The following is a 13,923-nucleotide window of genomic DNA, read 5'->3' on the forward strand; positions in this document are numbered from 1 at the left end:
CGAGTAGACGACAAGGCTAACACATGAAAAGCCTGCTAATATCGGACCGACTGGGCTATAGTCCACGAAGCCTCTAAAGAAAACTGAAAAGCTAACTGTTTTACTGGGTCAAGGTCTCCGGTATTCCTTATTAACTGAAATACTATAAAGACTAAAAAAGGGAAGGATAATGCCCCGAACGACTGGGGCTCACCAATAGATGATATGAGATGTCCTAGCAAGCAGAATCGCCACCCTGTAAATCGTTACCTGCATCGCGAGAAGCAGGCCCCGGGCAAAAAGGGATATCGGTACATTTGAATTGCACTGGTATGCAAAATAATTGAGGAAAGAACTGTAAATCCTAAAACTGAATTGCTAACTGATAAACTAATAACTGAACAAGGAAGTAAGGATATGAATACTCCCACTTTCGAATGATGAATAACCTATTTATCTGATAAACTACGGCCTTAGGCTCAATATATATGTGCACAAGTTACGGCCTCGGGCCCAAGTATACATATACATAACTACGGCCTCAGGCCCAAAGATGTATAAAGCATAAACTACGGCCTCAGGCCCAAATACAGGTGTTCAACATTCAGGGATTTAAAATCAGAAAATGAAAATCATACTACAATACATGATACAGAAATACTAAATGGAACTAGACTAGGACATGTATTCATAATAAATTGATTTATCACAACTGAGTCTTATAAGATATTGAATGAATTATGAACTATGCCATCTAGAGAATAGAAGTTCTACAACCATTCATGGAACTGAGGCATAATTACTTGCTGAGGAATTCGTAATAGACATAAAGAATGAGACGTAGGGAGAATTATAAACATTCCCAAACGTAGAGAGTTAGCCTCACATATCTTAACTTCCTGCTCTTGAGCGTAATACAACAAATGTTAATCCTTTCAACCTTAATCTATAACAATGCAAGTCAAAGGGATTCCATATTAGCAATGATACTCGTGTTTTGGTCACTTAGGCATTTTATCAAATACTTGGTGAGAATAAAGCTTCATAGTCCTTATTAATGGTGTTTCTACACCCAATAATCAATTCTCTTGCTCCTAGATAAATTTTAAAATCTCAAATGGTTATAATCAATATCATTCTTCATCACCCATAAGGTAAACAACACTCTTAACCAATAATCAACAATCAACAACCCAAACCTATAACCGTTCATGCTTTTTTGTCAAACCCATCAACTCATATCTCATGAACTAGAGTATATAATCATTAATCCATTGCTATAATCAATTAGAGGGTGAAGACATTACCTTTTTGAAGTTCAATCCTCTTGATTTCGAGTTCTAGGGTTTCTTCTCTCAACAATGATGTCCCAATCGAATATCTAATGCTATGGAGGGTTTATCCATGTTAATAAGGTGTTGGGAAATTTAAATTAACGTAGAATCACCATTAGAACTTACCTTGGATGGTGGAGGGACCTTGGGAGAGGTTAGGTTCTTGAGAGCTTCCCTTTCTAGAGCAATATTTTGTGTTTTGGGGTGTGGAGGATGAAGTAGGGCTTTAAAAATGATCCCCCCCCCCGGGTGCACCCCTACGTACCGGAAGGCCTGACCGCGCACCTCACTGTGCAAAATGGCAGTAGCACTACCTCAAGTGCACGATCGCGCACGTGACCCTCTGGGCGCGCACCTGGCCGCACATATTGCGCACTTCTCTATAAAATACACAAAACCTTTTGCACAGAGATCCGTTCGGGCTCCATAATATATCGATAGAAAGCTATTTAAAAGGCCTACAACTTGCATGTTTTGGGTTTGCCCAAATTCCTTACACATCTTCACTAAATATTGCTGCAAGATAGACCTTTCATAAACTTAGTAGATTTTATCGAATCTTATACACCTCACTCTCCTTATTAATTCTAAAATAACTATTTCCACCCATACTCATATCGATAGAACTTTACATGTCCAAAATATAACATTACTACTCATTTAACACCTTCATACCTAAGCCGAATTTATGGGGTGCTACATTATCTCCCCCTTGGGATCATTCGTCCTCGAATGATTGTCCTGGCTGTAACTACGACTAACTCTAGACCTTAAACGGGTCTGATGGGAACATGTGAATACTGAATTGTCATGAACACGTGTATACTAAACTGAACAAATACATGATTACTGAATAGTGAGCTGACTAAATACAGAAAGACATGGAGATTATAATATAAGGTCTAAATGGAAAGGTTAATTACCTTCCATATTTTCCGTTTGCTCTTCAAAGAGATGGCGATATCTGTACTTCATGTCCCCTTCGGCTTCTCATATAGCCTCTTCAATCTTTTGTTTCCTCCAAAGCACTTTCACCGAAGCAATTTCCTTAGTTCTAAGTTTGCGGATTTGATGATCAAGAATAGCCACTGTAATTTCTTCGTAAGTCAGGCTATCTTTAACCCCTATAATCTTCGTAGGAACCACAAGTGACGGGTCTCCTATGAATTTCTTCAACATTGACACATGAAACACTGGTGTACAACAGCTAATTCTTGTGGCAATTCTAACTCATAAGCCACCTGCCCGATCCTTCGCAGGATTCTATATGGCCCAATATAGCGGGGACTAAGCTTCCCCTTCTTCCCAAATCTCGTAACACCTTTCATAGGCAAAACTTTTAGAGAAACCCAATCATCAACTTGGAACTCTAAGTCTCTACGCCGCATGTCTGAATAGGACTTTTTGCCGACTTTGAGCCGTCTTCAAATGCTCTTGTATCACGTTGACTTTCTCCATAGCATGATAGACCAAATTGGGTCCTAACAACTCTTCTTCGCCAACTTCGAACCAACCAATCGGTGATCTACACCTTCACCCATACAGAGCTTCATACGGTGCCATCTTGATACTAGAGTGATAGCTGTTATTATAAGCAAACTCAATGAGGGGTAGATGATCATCCCAATTACCTTTAAAATTGATAACACCTGACCTCAACATATCCTCAAGAGTCTGAATGGTGCGCTCTGCCTGGCTATCTGTCTGAGGATGAAAAGTTGTGCTGAGGTTCACTCTTGTGCCCAATCCTTTCTGAAAGGATTTCCAAAAGTTCGTTGTAAACTGAGCACCACGATCTGAGATGATGGACAAATGAGCCCCATGCAATCGAACAATTTCCTCGATATACAACTTGGCATAATCCTTTGCTGAATCTGTAGTCTTCACTGGCAAGAAGTGAGCTGACTTGGTAAGTCGGTCTACAATCACCCAAATCGAATCATGCTTCCGAAACGAGCGAGATAGACCTGTTATGAAGTCCATGTTTATCATCTCCCATTTCCAAACGGGAATTTCTATACTCTGTGCTAAACCATCGGGCCTCTGGTGTTCGACTTTTACCTGCTGACAATTTGGACACTTAGCCACAAAATCTGCTATGTTCCTTTTCATATCGTTCCACCAATAAATCTCCTTAAGATCATGATACATCTTTATGGAACCTGGGTGAATAGAATACCTGGAATTGTGGGCTTCAGACATAATCTGCTCTCTGAGCCCATCTACGCCTGGAAAGCATAATCTACCTTTGTACCTCAAATTACCATATTCTCCCCCTTGTTCAAAAGTTGTAGTCTTGTGTTTGTGAATTCCCTCATTCAGCTGCAATAAGTAGGGATCACTGAAATGTTTTTCCTTCACTTCGGCTACTAAGGAGGATTCAGCCCTGTTCTGAAGAACAATGCCACCATCTTCGGAGTCCAAAAGTCAAGCTCCTAGACTTGCTAAGCGGTGGACTTTCTCATCATAGTTCTCTTGTCTACCTCAACATGAGCTAGGCTTCCCATAGAACACCGACTGAGAGCAACAACTAAAATATTTGCTTTCCCGGGATGATAGAGGATATCAAAATCATAATCTTTAAACAATTCAAGCCACCTTCTCTAACGTAGATTCAATTCTCTTTGCTTGATGATGTACTGGAGACTCTTGTGATCGGTAAAAATGTCAACATGCACCCCATACAAATAATGGCGCCAGATCTTAAGCGCAAATACCACAGCTGCTAACTCAAGATCATGAGTCAGATAATTCTTCTCGTGAGCCTTGAGTTATCTCGATGCGTAGGCTATGACTTTACCATGCTGCATTAATACACACCCAAGACCAACCCCTGAAGCATCACAACAAACAACGAACCCTTCGGTTCCTTCCGGTAGTGTCAAGACTGGAGTTGAAGTCAACCTCTTCTTTAACTCCTCAAAATATTTCTCGCAAGCGTCCGACCATTGAAACTTGACCTTCTTCTAAGTTAATCTAGTCAAAGGGGACAAGATAAAGGAAAAGCCCTCTACGAAATGCTTGTAATCGCCTGCTAGACCCAAGAAACTTCTTATATCAGATACTGAGGTGGGTCTAGGCCAACTCTTCACTACCTCTATTTTCTGAAAGTCCACCTTCACGCCTTTCCCTAAGATGACATGGCCCAAAAATGCTAGTGATTTCAACCAGAATTCACACTTAGAAAATTTTGCATATAGCTTGTGATCCTGCAGTGTTTGCAACAAAATTCTGAGATGTTCCGCATGGTCAGTCTCACTACGGGAATAAATCAAGATGTCATCAATAAACACAATAACAAACAAATCAAGATAAGTCTTGAAGACCCTATTCATAAGGTCCATGAAAACTGTTGGTGCATTTGTTAAACCAACTGACATTACCAAAAATTCAAAATGCACATTTCGAGTCCTGAAAGCTGTTTTTGGAATATCAACTTCCTTAACCTTCAATTGATGGTATCCCAATCTGAGGTCAATCTTGGAATAACACTGGGTACCCTGAATTTGATCAAATAAATCATCTATTATGGGAAGAGGGTAATTGTTCTTGATGGTGACTTTATTCAACTGACGATAGTCAATGAACATGCGCAAAGACCCATCGTTCTTTCGGACAAACAAAATTGGTGCTCCCCAAGGTGAGACACTTGGCCTTATAAATCCCTTATCTAGAAGATCTTTCGACTGGACTTTTAGCTCTTTCAACTCTGCTGGGGCCATTCTATAAGGCAGAATAGATATCGGCTTAGTGTCTGGGAGTCGATCAATTCCAAAGTCAATCTCTCTATCGGGAGGGACTCCAGGAAGATCTTCGGGAAACACTTCTGGGAATTCATTTACAATTGGTACTGACTGGAGAGTGGAAATCTGAGCATCTTCATCCTGAACTCGAACCAGGTGATAAATATACCCTTTATAGATCATCTTTCTAGCTTTAAGATAGGAAATAAACATACCCCTAGGTGCTAATGCATCACCCTCCCATTCTAAGACTGGTTCACCGGGAAATTCGAAACTTACTATTTTGGTTCTACAACCCACTGTGGCATACCAAGACTCTAACCAATCTATGCCCATGATTACATCGAAGTCTACGATCTCCAATTCCACTAAGCCTGCTACAGTAAGGCAATGATACACTTTGACTGGACATCCCCTATAGATATGTTTTGCTATAACTGATTCTCTAACTGGAGTGGACAGTTCAAAGGGTTCGCACAACTTTTCTGGTTCTATCCCAAATTTCTTAGCAATATATGGGGTTACATAAGATAGGATGGATCCCGGATCCATAAGAGTGTAAACATCAAAAGTGAATATTGCTAGCATACCTGTGACAACATCTCCATGGGCCTTTGTATCCTGACGGCCTGACAGCACATACAAACGGTTTCGACCACCGCCTATATTACCAGACTTTGCTGCACCACGCCCTTGTTGGGCCTGGGAGTTCTGAGGGGCTGCTGAGTTATTAGAATGATCTACATTGCCTCCATTATTATTCCCTGTTGATGGACAATCCCTCAAGAAGTGGCCCTGCTGACCACACCCAAAGCAACTATTTGTGCCCAAACGACACACCCCTGGATATTTCTTACCACACGTGTTGCAAGTAGGGTACTCAAGGCCTCTGTAGCTCACACTAGTCTGTAACTGTGAGCCTGCTGCTCTGAAATTTTGGTTTTTCTTTTAAACTTGGACCTCTGAACTGGTGCACTAGCTGAAGATGGAGCATGTCCTGATTTTGATTTCCTGAAGAACTAGCGATTGCCACCTGTTTGAGATCCCCCATGGCTGAAATTTCTTGCAGACTTAGCTCTCTTGCTGAATTCTCTGTCCTTCTCTATCTATAGTCTCTCTTCTTCCTTCAACCTCTCTTCATTCCCATGAACAAAGGCAACCATCTTAGTAATAGTCATGTCATTGTTCTGAGCAGCTATATTAGCAACAACAAACAATTCATCTGAAAGCCCCAACACAAACCGACTAACTCTGGCCCTCATATCACGTACCATTTCCGGAGCATACTTGGCTAGAGAGACGAACTTGAGGTAGTACGCATTCACACTCATCTCATTCTATTTGAGTCTCTCAAACTCTAAAGCCTTAGCTTCCAAGACTTCAATGGGTATAAAATGCCCAAGGAACGTATCTGCAAACTCCTTCCAAGTCGCAGGAGCCGCATCTTCCCCTCGAGATTCTTCCCATGTTTCATACCAAGTGTTAGAAACATCCTTCAGCTGGTACGCAGCAAGCTCTGCTGCTTCAGTGTCTGTAGCATGCATCACTCGAAATATCTTTTGAACCTCATCAATGAAGTTTTGTGGATCCTCATCCTTTCTGGACCCTGTGGAAACTGGAGATTTCATGTTGAGGAATTCCCTAGACCTGGAACTACCCGTCTCATGAACAACACTTGTTCCCTGCCTTTGAGCCTGAGTAGCAACAATATGGGCAAGCAACTGGATAGCTCCCCTGACATCCATGTCGGAAGCATTGGGCACTAAGCCCGATGCAACTCCTTGGGCCGGAGTGTCCTCCTCCTGAGCAGCGTTAGTCGTAGCCCCCTAGCTAGTAACTAAGGCCCTCTTGGGGTACTTTCTTTTTGCAAGCATTTTTCTGAAAAATGCAATTCGCATGAGTTAGAAGGATTCCTGAAAGCATAACTCTAACTGTACGATCTACAGTATGAAAGAGATGGAACAATCCTAGATATCTTGGTGGTCGACTGTTTACCCGTGTGGCATGCACGCACACATAAAAGTGATCCCACTAGACACGACTTTATAGACTCCCTAGGACTCCTGAACCTAGGCTCTAATACCAAGCTTTGTCACCCTCCGAACCATAGCCTGGGCGTAACACAGCACTCGGTGCCTAACTACATGTGACAATGTGAACCAACTGGGTGGCTAGATCAACATATGTTATAACTATAATCTGAATATAAACATATAACATGTTGATCTACTAAAGAGTCTGACTGCAATATCATAAATACGGAAAGTACTGAAAATTCAGCAAGTATAAACGAGTAGCCAACAAGGCTAAAACATGAAAAGCCTGCTAATATCGGACTGACTGGGCTAAAGTTTACGAAGCCTCTAAAGAAAACTGAAATGCTAACTGTTTACCGGGTCAAGGTCTCCGGTATACCTTATTAACTAAAATACTATAAAGACTGAAAAAGGAAGGGATAATGCCCCGAAAGCCTGGGGCTCACCAATAGATGATATGAGATGTCCTAGCAAGAAGAATCGTCAACCTATAAATCGTTACCTACATCGCGAGATGTAGGCCCTAGGAAAAAAGGGACATCAGCACATTTGAATTGCACTGGTATGTAAAACAACTGAAGGAAAGAACTGTAAATACTGAAACTGAAACTGAAATGCTAACTGATAAACTGATAACTGAACAAGGAATTAAGGATATAAATACTCCCTCTTCTGAATGATGAACAACTTGTTTATCTGATAAACTACGGCCTCAGGCCCAATATATATGTGCACAAGCTACGACCTCGGACCCAAGTGTACGCATACATAACTACGGCCTCAGGTCCAAAGATGCATAAAGCATAAACTACGGCCTCATGCCCAAATACAAGTGTTCAACATTCAGGGATTTAAAATCAAGAAATGAGAATCATACTACAATACATGATACTAAAAATCTGAATGGAACTAGACTGGGACATGTATTCATAATAAATTGATTTATCATAACTGAGTCTTATAAGATGTTGAATGAATTATGAACTATGCCATCTAGAGAATAGAAGTTCTACAACCATTCATGGAACTGAGGCATAATTACTTGCTGAGGAATTCGTAATAGTCATAAAGAATGAGATGTAGGGAGAATTATAAACATTCCCAAACGTAGAGAGTTAGCCCCACATACCTTAACTTCCTTCTCTTGAGCGTAATACAATATTTGTCAATCCTTTCAACCTTAATCTATAACAATGCAAGTCAAAGGGATTCCATATTAGCAATGATACTCGTGTTTTGGTCACTTAGGCATTTTATCAAATACTTGGTGAGAATAAAGCTTCATAGTCCTTATTAATGGTGTTTCTACACCCAATAACTAATTCTCTTGCTCCTAGATATATTCTAAAATCTCAAATAGTTATAATCAACATCATTCTTCATCACCCATAAGTTAAACAATACCCTTTTATCAATAATCAACAATCAACAACCCAAACCCATAATCGTTCATACTTTTCTATCAAACCTATCAACTCATATCTCATGAACTAGAGTCTATAATCATTAATCCAATGCTATAATCAATTAGAGGGCGAAGACATTACCTTTTGAATTTCAATCCTCTTGATTTAAAGTTCTAGGGTTTCTTCTCTCAACAATGATGTCCCAATTAAATATCTAAAGATATGGAGGTTTTACCCATGTTAATAAGGTGTTGGGAAATTATAATTAACTTATAATCACCATTAGAACTTATCTTGGATGGTCGAGGGACCTTGGGAGTTTTGGGGTTGGGGGACGAAGTAGGGCTTTAAAAATGACCCCCAGGGTGAGCCCCCATGCACCTGAAGGCCTGACTACGCAAAATGGCAGTAGCACTGCCTCAAGTGCGCGGCCGCGCATGTGACCCTCTGGGCGCGCACCTGGCCATGCATATTGCACACTGCTCTGTAAAACACACATAACCTTTTGCATAGAGATACATTTGGTCTGCACAATATATCATTGGAAAGCTATTTCAAAGGCCTACAACTTTCGTGTTTTGGGTGTTCCCAAATTCCTTACATATCTTCACTAAATCCTACTGCAAGTCAGACCTTTCGTAAACTTAGTAGATTTTATCGAATCTTATACACCTCACTCTCCTTCTTGATTCCAAAATAACTATTTTCACCCATATTCATATCGATAGAACTTCATATGTCCAAAATATAACATTACTACTCATTTAACACCTTCATACCTAAGCCGAATTTACAGGGTGTTGCACTTTACTTCCTTCCCCCTCAACCACATGCACCACAATAGTGGTATCTACCTCTTTCTCCCGATTGTTTGCACCTTTTTATATAGTGAATTCCTCCACTTGTGGTTTCTCACTTGTGGGTGGGATGTCTAAGGGTGCATCATCTATAGAGGATACCAAAACATCTAATTTTGAATGAAGGATTTGTACCTTACTAGCAGTCGCAGGCACTGATTCCCCTTGAACTACAGGTTTCTTGACCACTATGTCTACTTGAGCATCAGGCACTACATTAACATTCTTGATAGATTTTCTTGGAGTAGCCTTGACCTTAGTTGACTTAGAGGTAATTTTCGCACAAGGCACAAATGCATTGGTGGTTAGTTTTAGAAGTGGGGGTGCAGTGGAGGTGGGGATGGTGAGAGCAGTAGGAACATGGGATAATGATGTAGGTACAATGGAGAATATCTATGGAGAAGAAGAAAGTGTTGGTGTATGTTCACTTGATGGCTTGACACTTTTCTTTGATTTGGGCTTCACGTTCTTAGATGATGATTTGGCTTTAGAAGGGGTTTAGCTGGATTTTGGCATGGTGATTAGAGAAGAGACTCGATGAAGGAAAAAAAGAGAATTGGTTCTTGATATTTTATTCTTGATTCTTTCTTAGGGTTTGAGAGAAACAGTGAGGTCTGAGAAGTTGATCATAAGGGCCTTTTAAAGACGTTACTCCTGATTTGACTAGAAGAGAGAAGGTGACTGGATTTGAGTTCTAACGGGACTCTTATAACAGTTACTTTGATTGTTAGGATTTCAGGAGTAGCTAAACTCTAATTGATCTATGATTCCCCCTTACTCTTTGACTTGAAGACAACTAAAAGTGATGCTAACGGGATTAGAAGTCTGAGCATAGCAATAATTTAGGATTTTAAGTCCCAGTGAATTAAGACAAGATGTCACGTACCTGAGTCAAAGAACTAACTCCTTAGTAGCTCCTTACTTGTTTCTGCAATAAAGCTTCAACACTTCACATTAGTATCATGCAACATAGTTATCATCCAGGTTTTCTAAGCAGGTGTGTGCGCTTAACACAAGCACAAGTCTGAATCAAACACATTGTCCTTAACTATCTATATCTAATTATACCTTTTCTAGCCAATCATTGGGGTTAAACTAGTTGGAACAATTGATTAGGCATAGTTCTAGTCTATTCCTTTCAAAATGATCCCTACTCAGAGCTTTAGTAAAAGTATCAGCAATTTGGTCTTCAGTTTTACGAAAGTTAACAGAGATATTCTCTTTTTCAACATTGTCTTTGAGAAAGTGGTATCTAATGTCAATGTACTTGGTCTCTTGTGCTGACATGGATTTTTAGCAATGTTTATGGCACTGGTGTTATCATAAAAATAGGAACACAATCAACAAAAATACCATAGTCCCTTATCTGTTGTCTTATCCATAGCCACTGAGCACAGCAGGATGCTGCTGCCACATATTCAGCCTCAGCTGTAGATAAGGCCACTGAGTTTTGTTTCTTTTTTCCCCAAGACACTAGACAAGAACATAGAAAATGAGATGTTCCTGAAGTGTTTTTCCTGTCAACATGAAAACTTGCATAGTGAGCATCAACATAATCAACTAGATCAAAGCTATGCCCTCTGGATACCATAGTCATAGGTTAGGAGTCCCCTTGAGATATCTTAGTATCCTCTTTACAGCCTTCAAGTGAGATTCCTTAGGATTTGTCTGAAATCTTGCACACAGTCCCATATTGAATACAATATCATGCCTGCTTGTTGTGCGATACAATAATGACCCAATCATTCCTCTATATATTTTCTGTTCAACACTTTTTCCTTCTTCATCAAGGTCCAGTTTTGTTGCAGTGGCAATGAGAGTGTCAATGGACTTAGAGTAGTCCATGTTGAACTTCTTTAGTAGTTTCTTGATGTATTTCTGCTGATGTATCATGGTTCCAGTAGGTGTTTTCTTGAGTTGCAGCCCAGGAAGAAGTTCAATTCACCCATCATGCTCATTTCAAACTCATTTCCCATCATTTCAGCAAATTCCTTGCACATTACTTTATTAGTAGCCCCAAAGGTAATGTCATCCACATACACTTGCACAATCAGAATATTCTTTCATTTGCTCCTTATAAATAGAGCGTTGTCCACCTTTCCTCTTACAAAGTTGTTGGTTAAGAGAAATTTTGAGAGTCTTTCATACCAAGCTCTTGGAGCCTGTTTCAGTTCATAAAACAATTTATCTAGCTTGAACACATAGTCAGGAAATTCTTTACTTTCAAATCCAGGAGGTTGCTTCACAAACACTTCCTCCTTCAGATAACCATTCAAGAACGCACTCTTTACATCCATCTGATACAAGGTGAAATCCATGTGTGCAGCAAAGTCTATCAACATTCTTATAGCTTCAATTCTAGCTATAGGTACAAACGTCTCATCATAGTCAATTCCCTCCTCTTGATTGTATCCCTGAACCACCAGTCTGGCCTTGTTCCTTGTGATATTTTCTTATACATCCATCTTGTTTCTGAATACCCATCTGGTACCTATGACAGTTCTGTTCTTGGTTTTTTGTACCAAATGCCAGACCTTGCTTCTTTTAAATTGATTTAGCTCCTCTTGCATGGTTATAATCCAGTATGGATCCTTTAGAGCTTCCTTGATGGTCTTAGGTTCAACTTGTGAGAGAAATGCTGTGAGCGCACATAGATTTCATGGAGAAGACCTGGTTTACACTCCTGCATTTGGATTAGAGATGATGTTCTCAAGAGGATGTGAACTTTGATGTTTCCATCGTCTGATCTGTATACCTAGAGAAGCTTCACCAAAGGGGTGACCCAAAGGAACATGTTCGGCAGGTGTGGCTTCACAAGCCTGGTTAGCAGTCAGAGTAGTTCTCTCTTCTTCTTGTTACTCATGATAACTGTCAATTTCCTTGTGGTCTTCGGATCCATCTTCATATTGAGGTTCAGATTCCTTTGTAACTCTATAACCAGTGAGTCCTATGTCATAATATTCATCTTACAGACCTTTTTCAGCCAAAGATAACATGAATATTTTCTTCTACACACATAGTTCTTTTATTAAAAACTTTATAGGCCTTAATATGTGTAGAGTAACCCAAGAAACTTTCCTCATAACTTCTGTCATCATACTTACCTAGAGTTTCTTTTCCATTATTATGCACAAAATATTTACACCCAAATGCTCTCAGGTGAGTGATGTTGGGTTTTCTTCCTCGAAGTAACTCATAGGGAGTTTTCTGAAGAATGGGTCTGACCATGCATCTGTTCAGTAGGTAACAAGAAGTATTGACTTCCTCAGCCCATAAACTCTTAGGCAGTCCACTAGTAATCAACATGGTCCTCCCCATATCTTCTAGGGATCTGTTCTTTTTTTCTACAACCCTATTTTGTTGTGGAGTTCTAGGTGCAGATAAATTATGGTCAATACCATGTGAGCTATAGAACTCAAGGAACTTGGAATTTTCAAAGTCAGTTCCATGGTCTGTTCTTATACTTAATACATTGCATCCCAGTTTTTGTTGAATCATTTTGACAAATATACAGAAAACTTCAAAGGTTTCATCTTTAGATCCCAAAAATAGAGTCCATGTATACCTGGAGAAGTCATGTACAATCACAAAACATACCTCTTACCTCCTCTGCTCCTCACTCTCATTGGTCCACATAGGTCCATGTGAAGGAGTTCTAGAGGTTTAGAGGTACTGACAACCTTTTTAGATTTAAAAGATGACCTTACATGTTTCCCTCTAACACATGCATCACATACCTTGTCTGAGGAGAACTCAAGTTTTGGTAGACCAAGGACCAAGTCCTTTGCTGCTAACTTGTTGAGTTGAGAAAGACTGGCATGACCCAGTTTTCTATGCCATAGCAGTAGATCATCTTCCACTACACTTAAGCATGTGTTCTCACTCTGGGGAAGTGACATAATCAATCTTGTAAATATTGTTATGTCTCTTACCTTTTAACACAACTTCACTAGTATCAAGCTTAGTGACAATGTAGATTTTGGAATTGAATTTTACTTCATTTCCTTTGTCACACATTTAAGAGATGCTAAGAAGATTATGTTTAAGTCCTACCACATAATACATATCTTCTATAGCATGAGAGAGTGACTTACCAACCTTGCCAATACATGTTATCTGGCCTTTTTACCTATTTCCAAATGATACACTCCATCCTTGTAAGGTTGTCTGTGAGAGGAAGTTTTTCTTTTTTCCAGTCATATGTCCTGAGCATCCACTATCTAGATACTAGTCTTGATTATTCACTCTCACTTTAGCCTGCACCAGAAATCACAAGTTAGTTTTGGGAACACAAACAAGCTTGGGTACCTTTTTATTTGAAAAAGGATGAATCAGATCTCTTCTTGCCCAGAAGGGGAAAGGATTAGAAGTTATTTTCTTATTAACCTTAATCCACTTAGTATGGACATGAGTCTTGGCTTTTATCTCCTCTTATTTCTTCACATTTTAAGCAATACCAAAGGTGTTTCTAAACCGGGCATGAATTAAGGCAGGACTAGTGTCTCTAAAGTGTCCTACCTTTCCACAATGAGTGCATATTTTATTATCAAAAATTCCTACATACTTTG

At 39.8% G+C, this 13,923-nt stretch overlaps 1 protein-coding gene across 1 annotated transcript; it reads right to left on the reverse strand.

Moving 5' to 3' along the window:
* Positions 1–6,393: 6,393 nt before the first annotated feature.
* LOC138901740 (uncharacterized) lies at positions 6,394–6,801 on the reverse strand. Its single transcript, XM_070189526.1, has one exon. The coding sequence runs from the start codon at positions 6,799–6,801 to the stop codon at positions 6,394–6,396; it is 408 nt and encodes a 135-aa protein (XP_070045627.1).
* Positions 6,802–13,923: the final 7,122 nt, after the last annotated feature.

The sequence above is a fragment of the Nicotiana tomentosiformis genome, chromosome 11 (genome assembly GCF_000390325.3).
Source record: "Nicotiana tomentosiformis chromosome 11, ASM39032v3, whole genome shotgun sequence".
In the NCBI taxonomy this organism is placed as follows: Eukaryota; Viridiplantae; Streptophyta; class Magnoliopsida; order Solanales; family Solanaceae; genus Nicotiana; species Nicotiana tomentosiformis.

What these genes read in the sequence shown, in the direction of transcription:
- LOC138901740 (XM_070189526.1), bottom strand. Translation starts at nt 6,801, where the DNA reads ATGGATGTCAGGGGAGCTATCCAGTTGCTTGCCCATATTGTTGCTACT.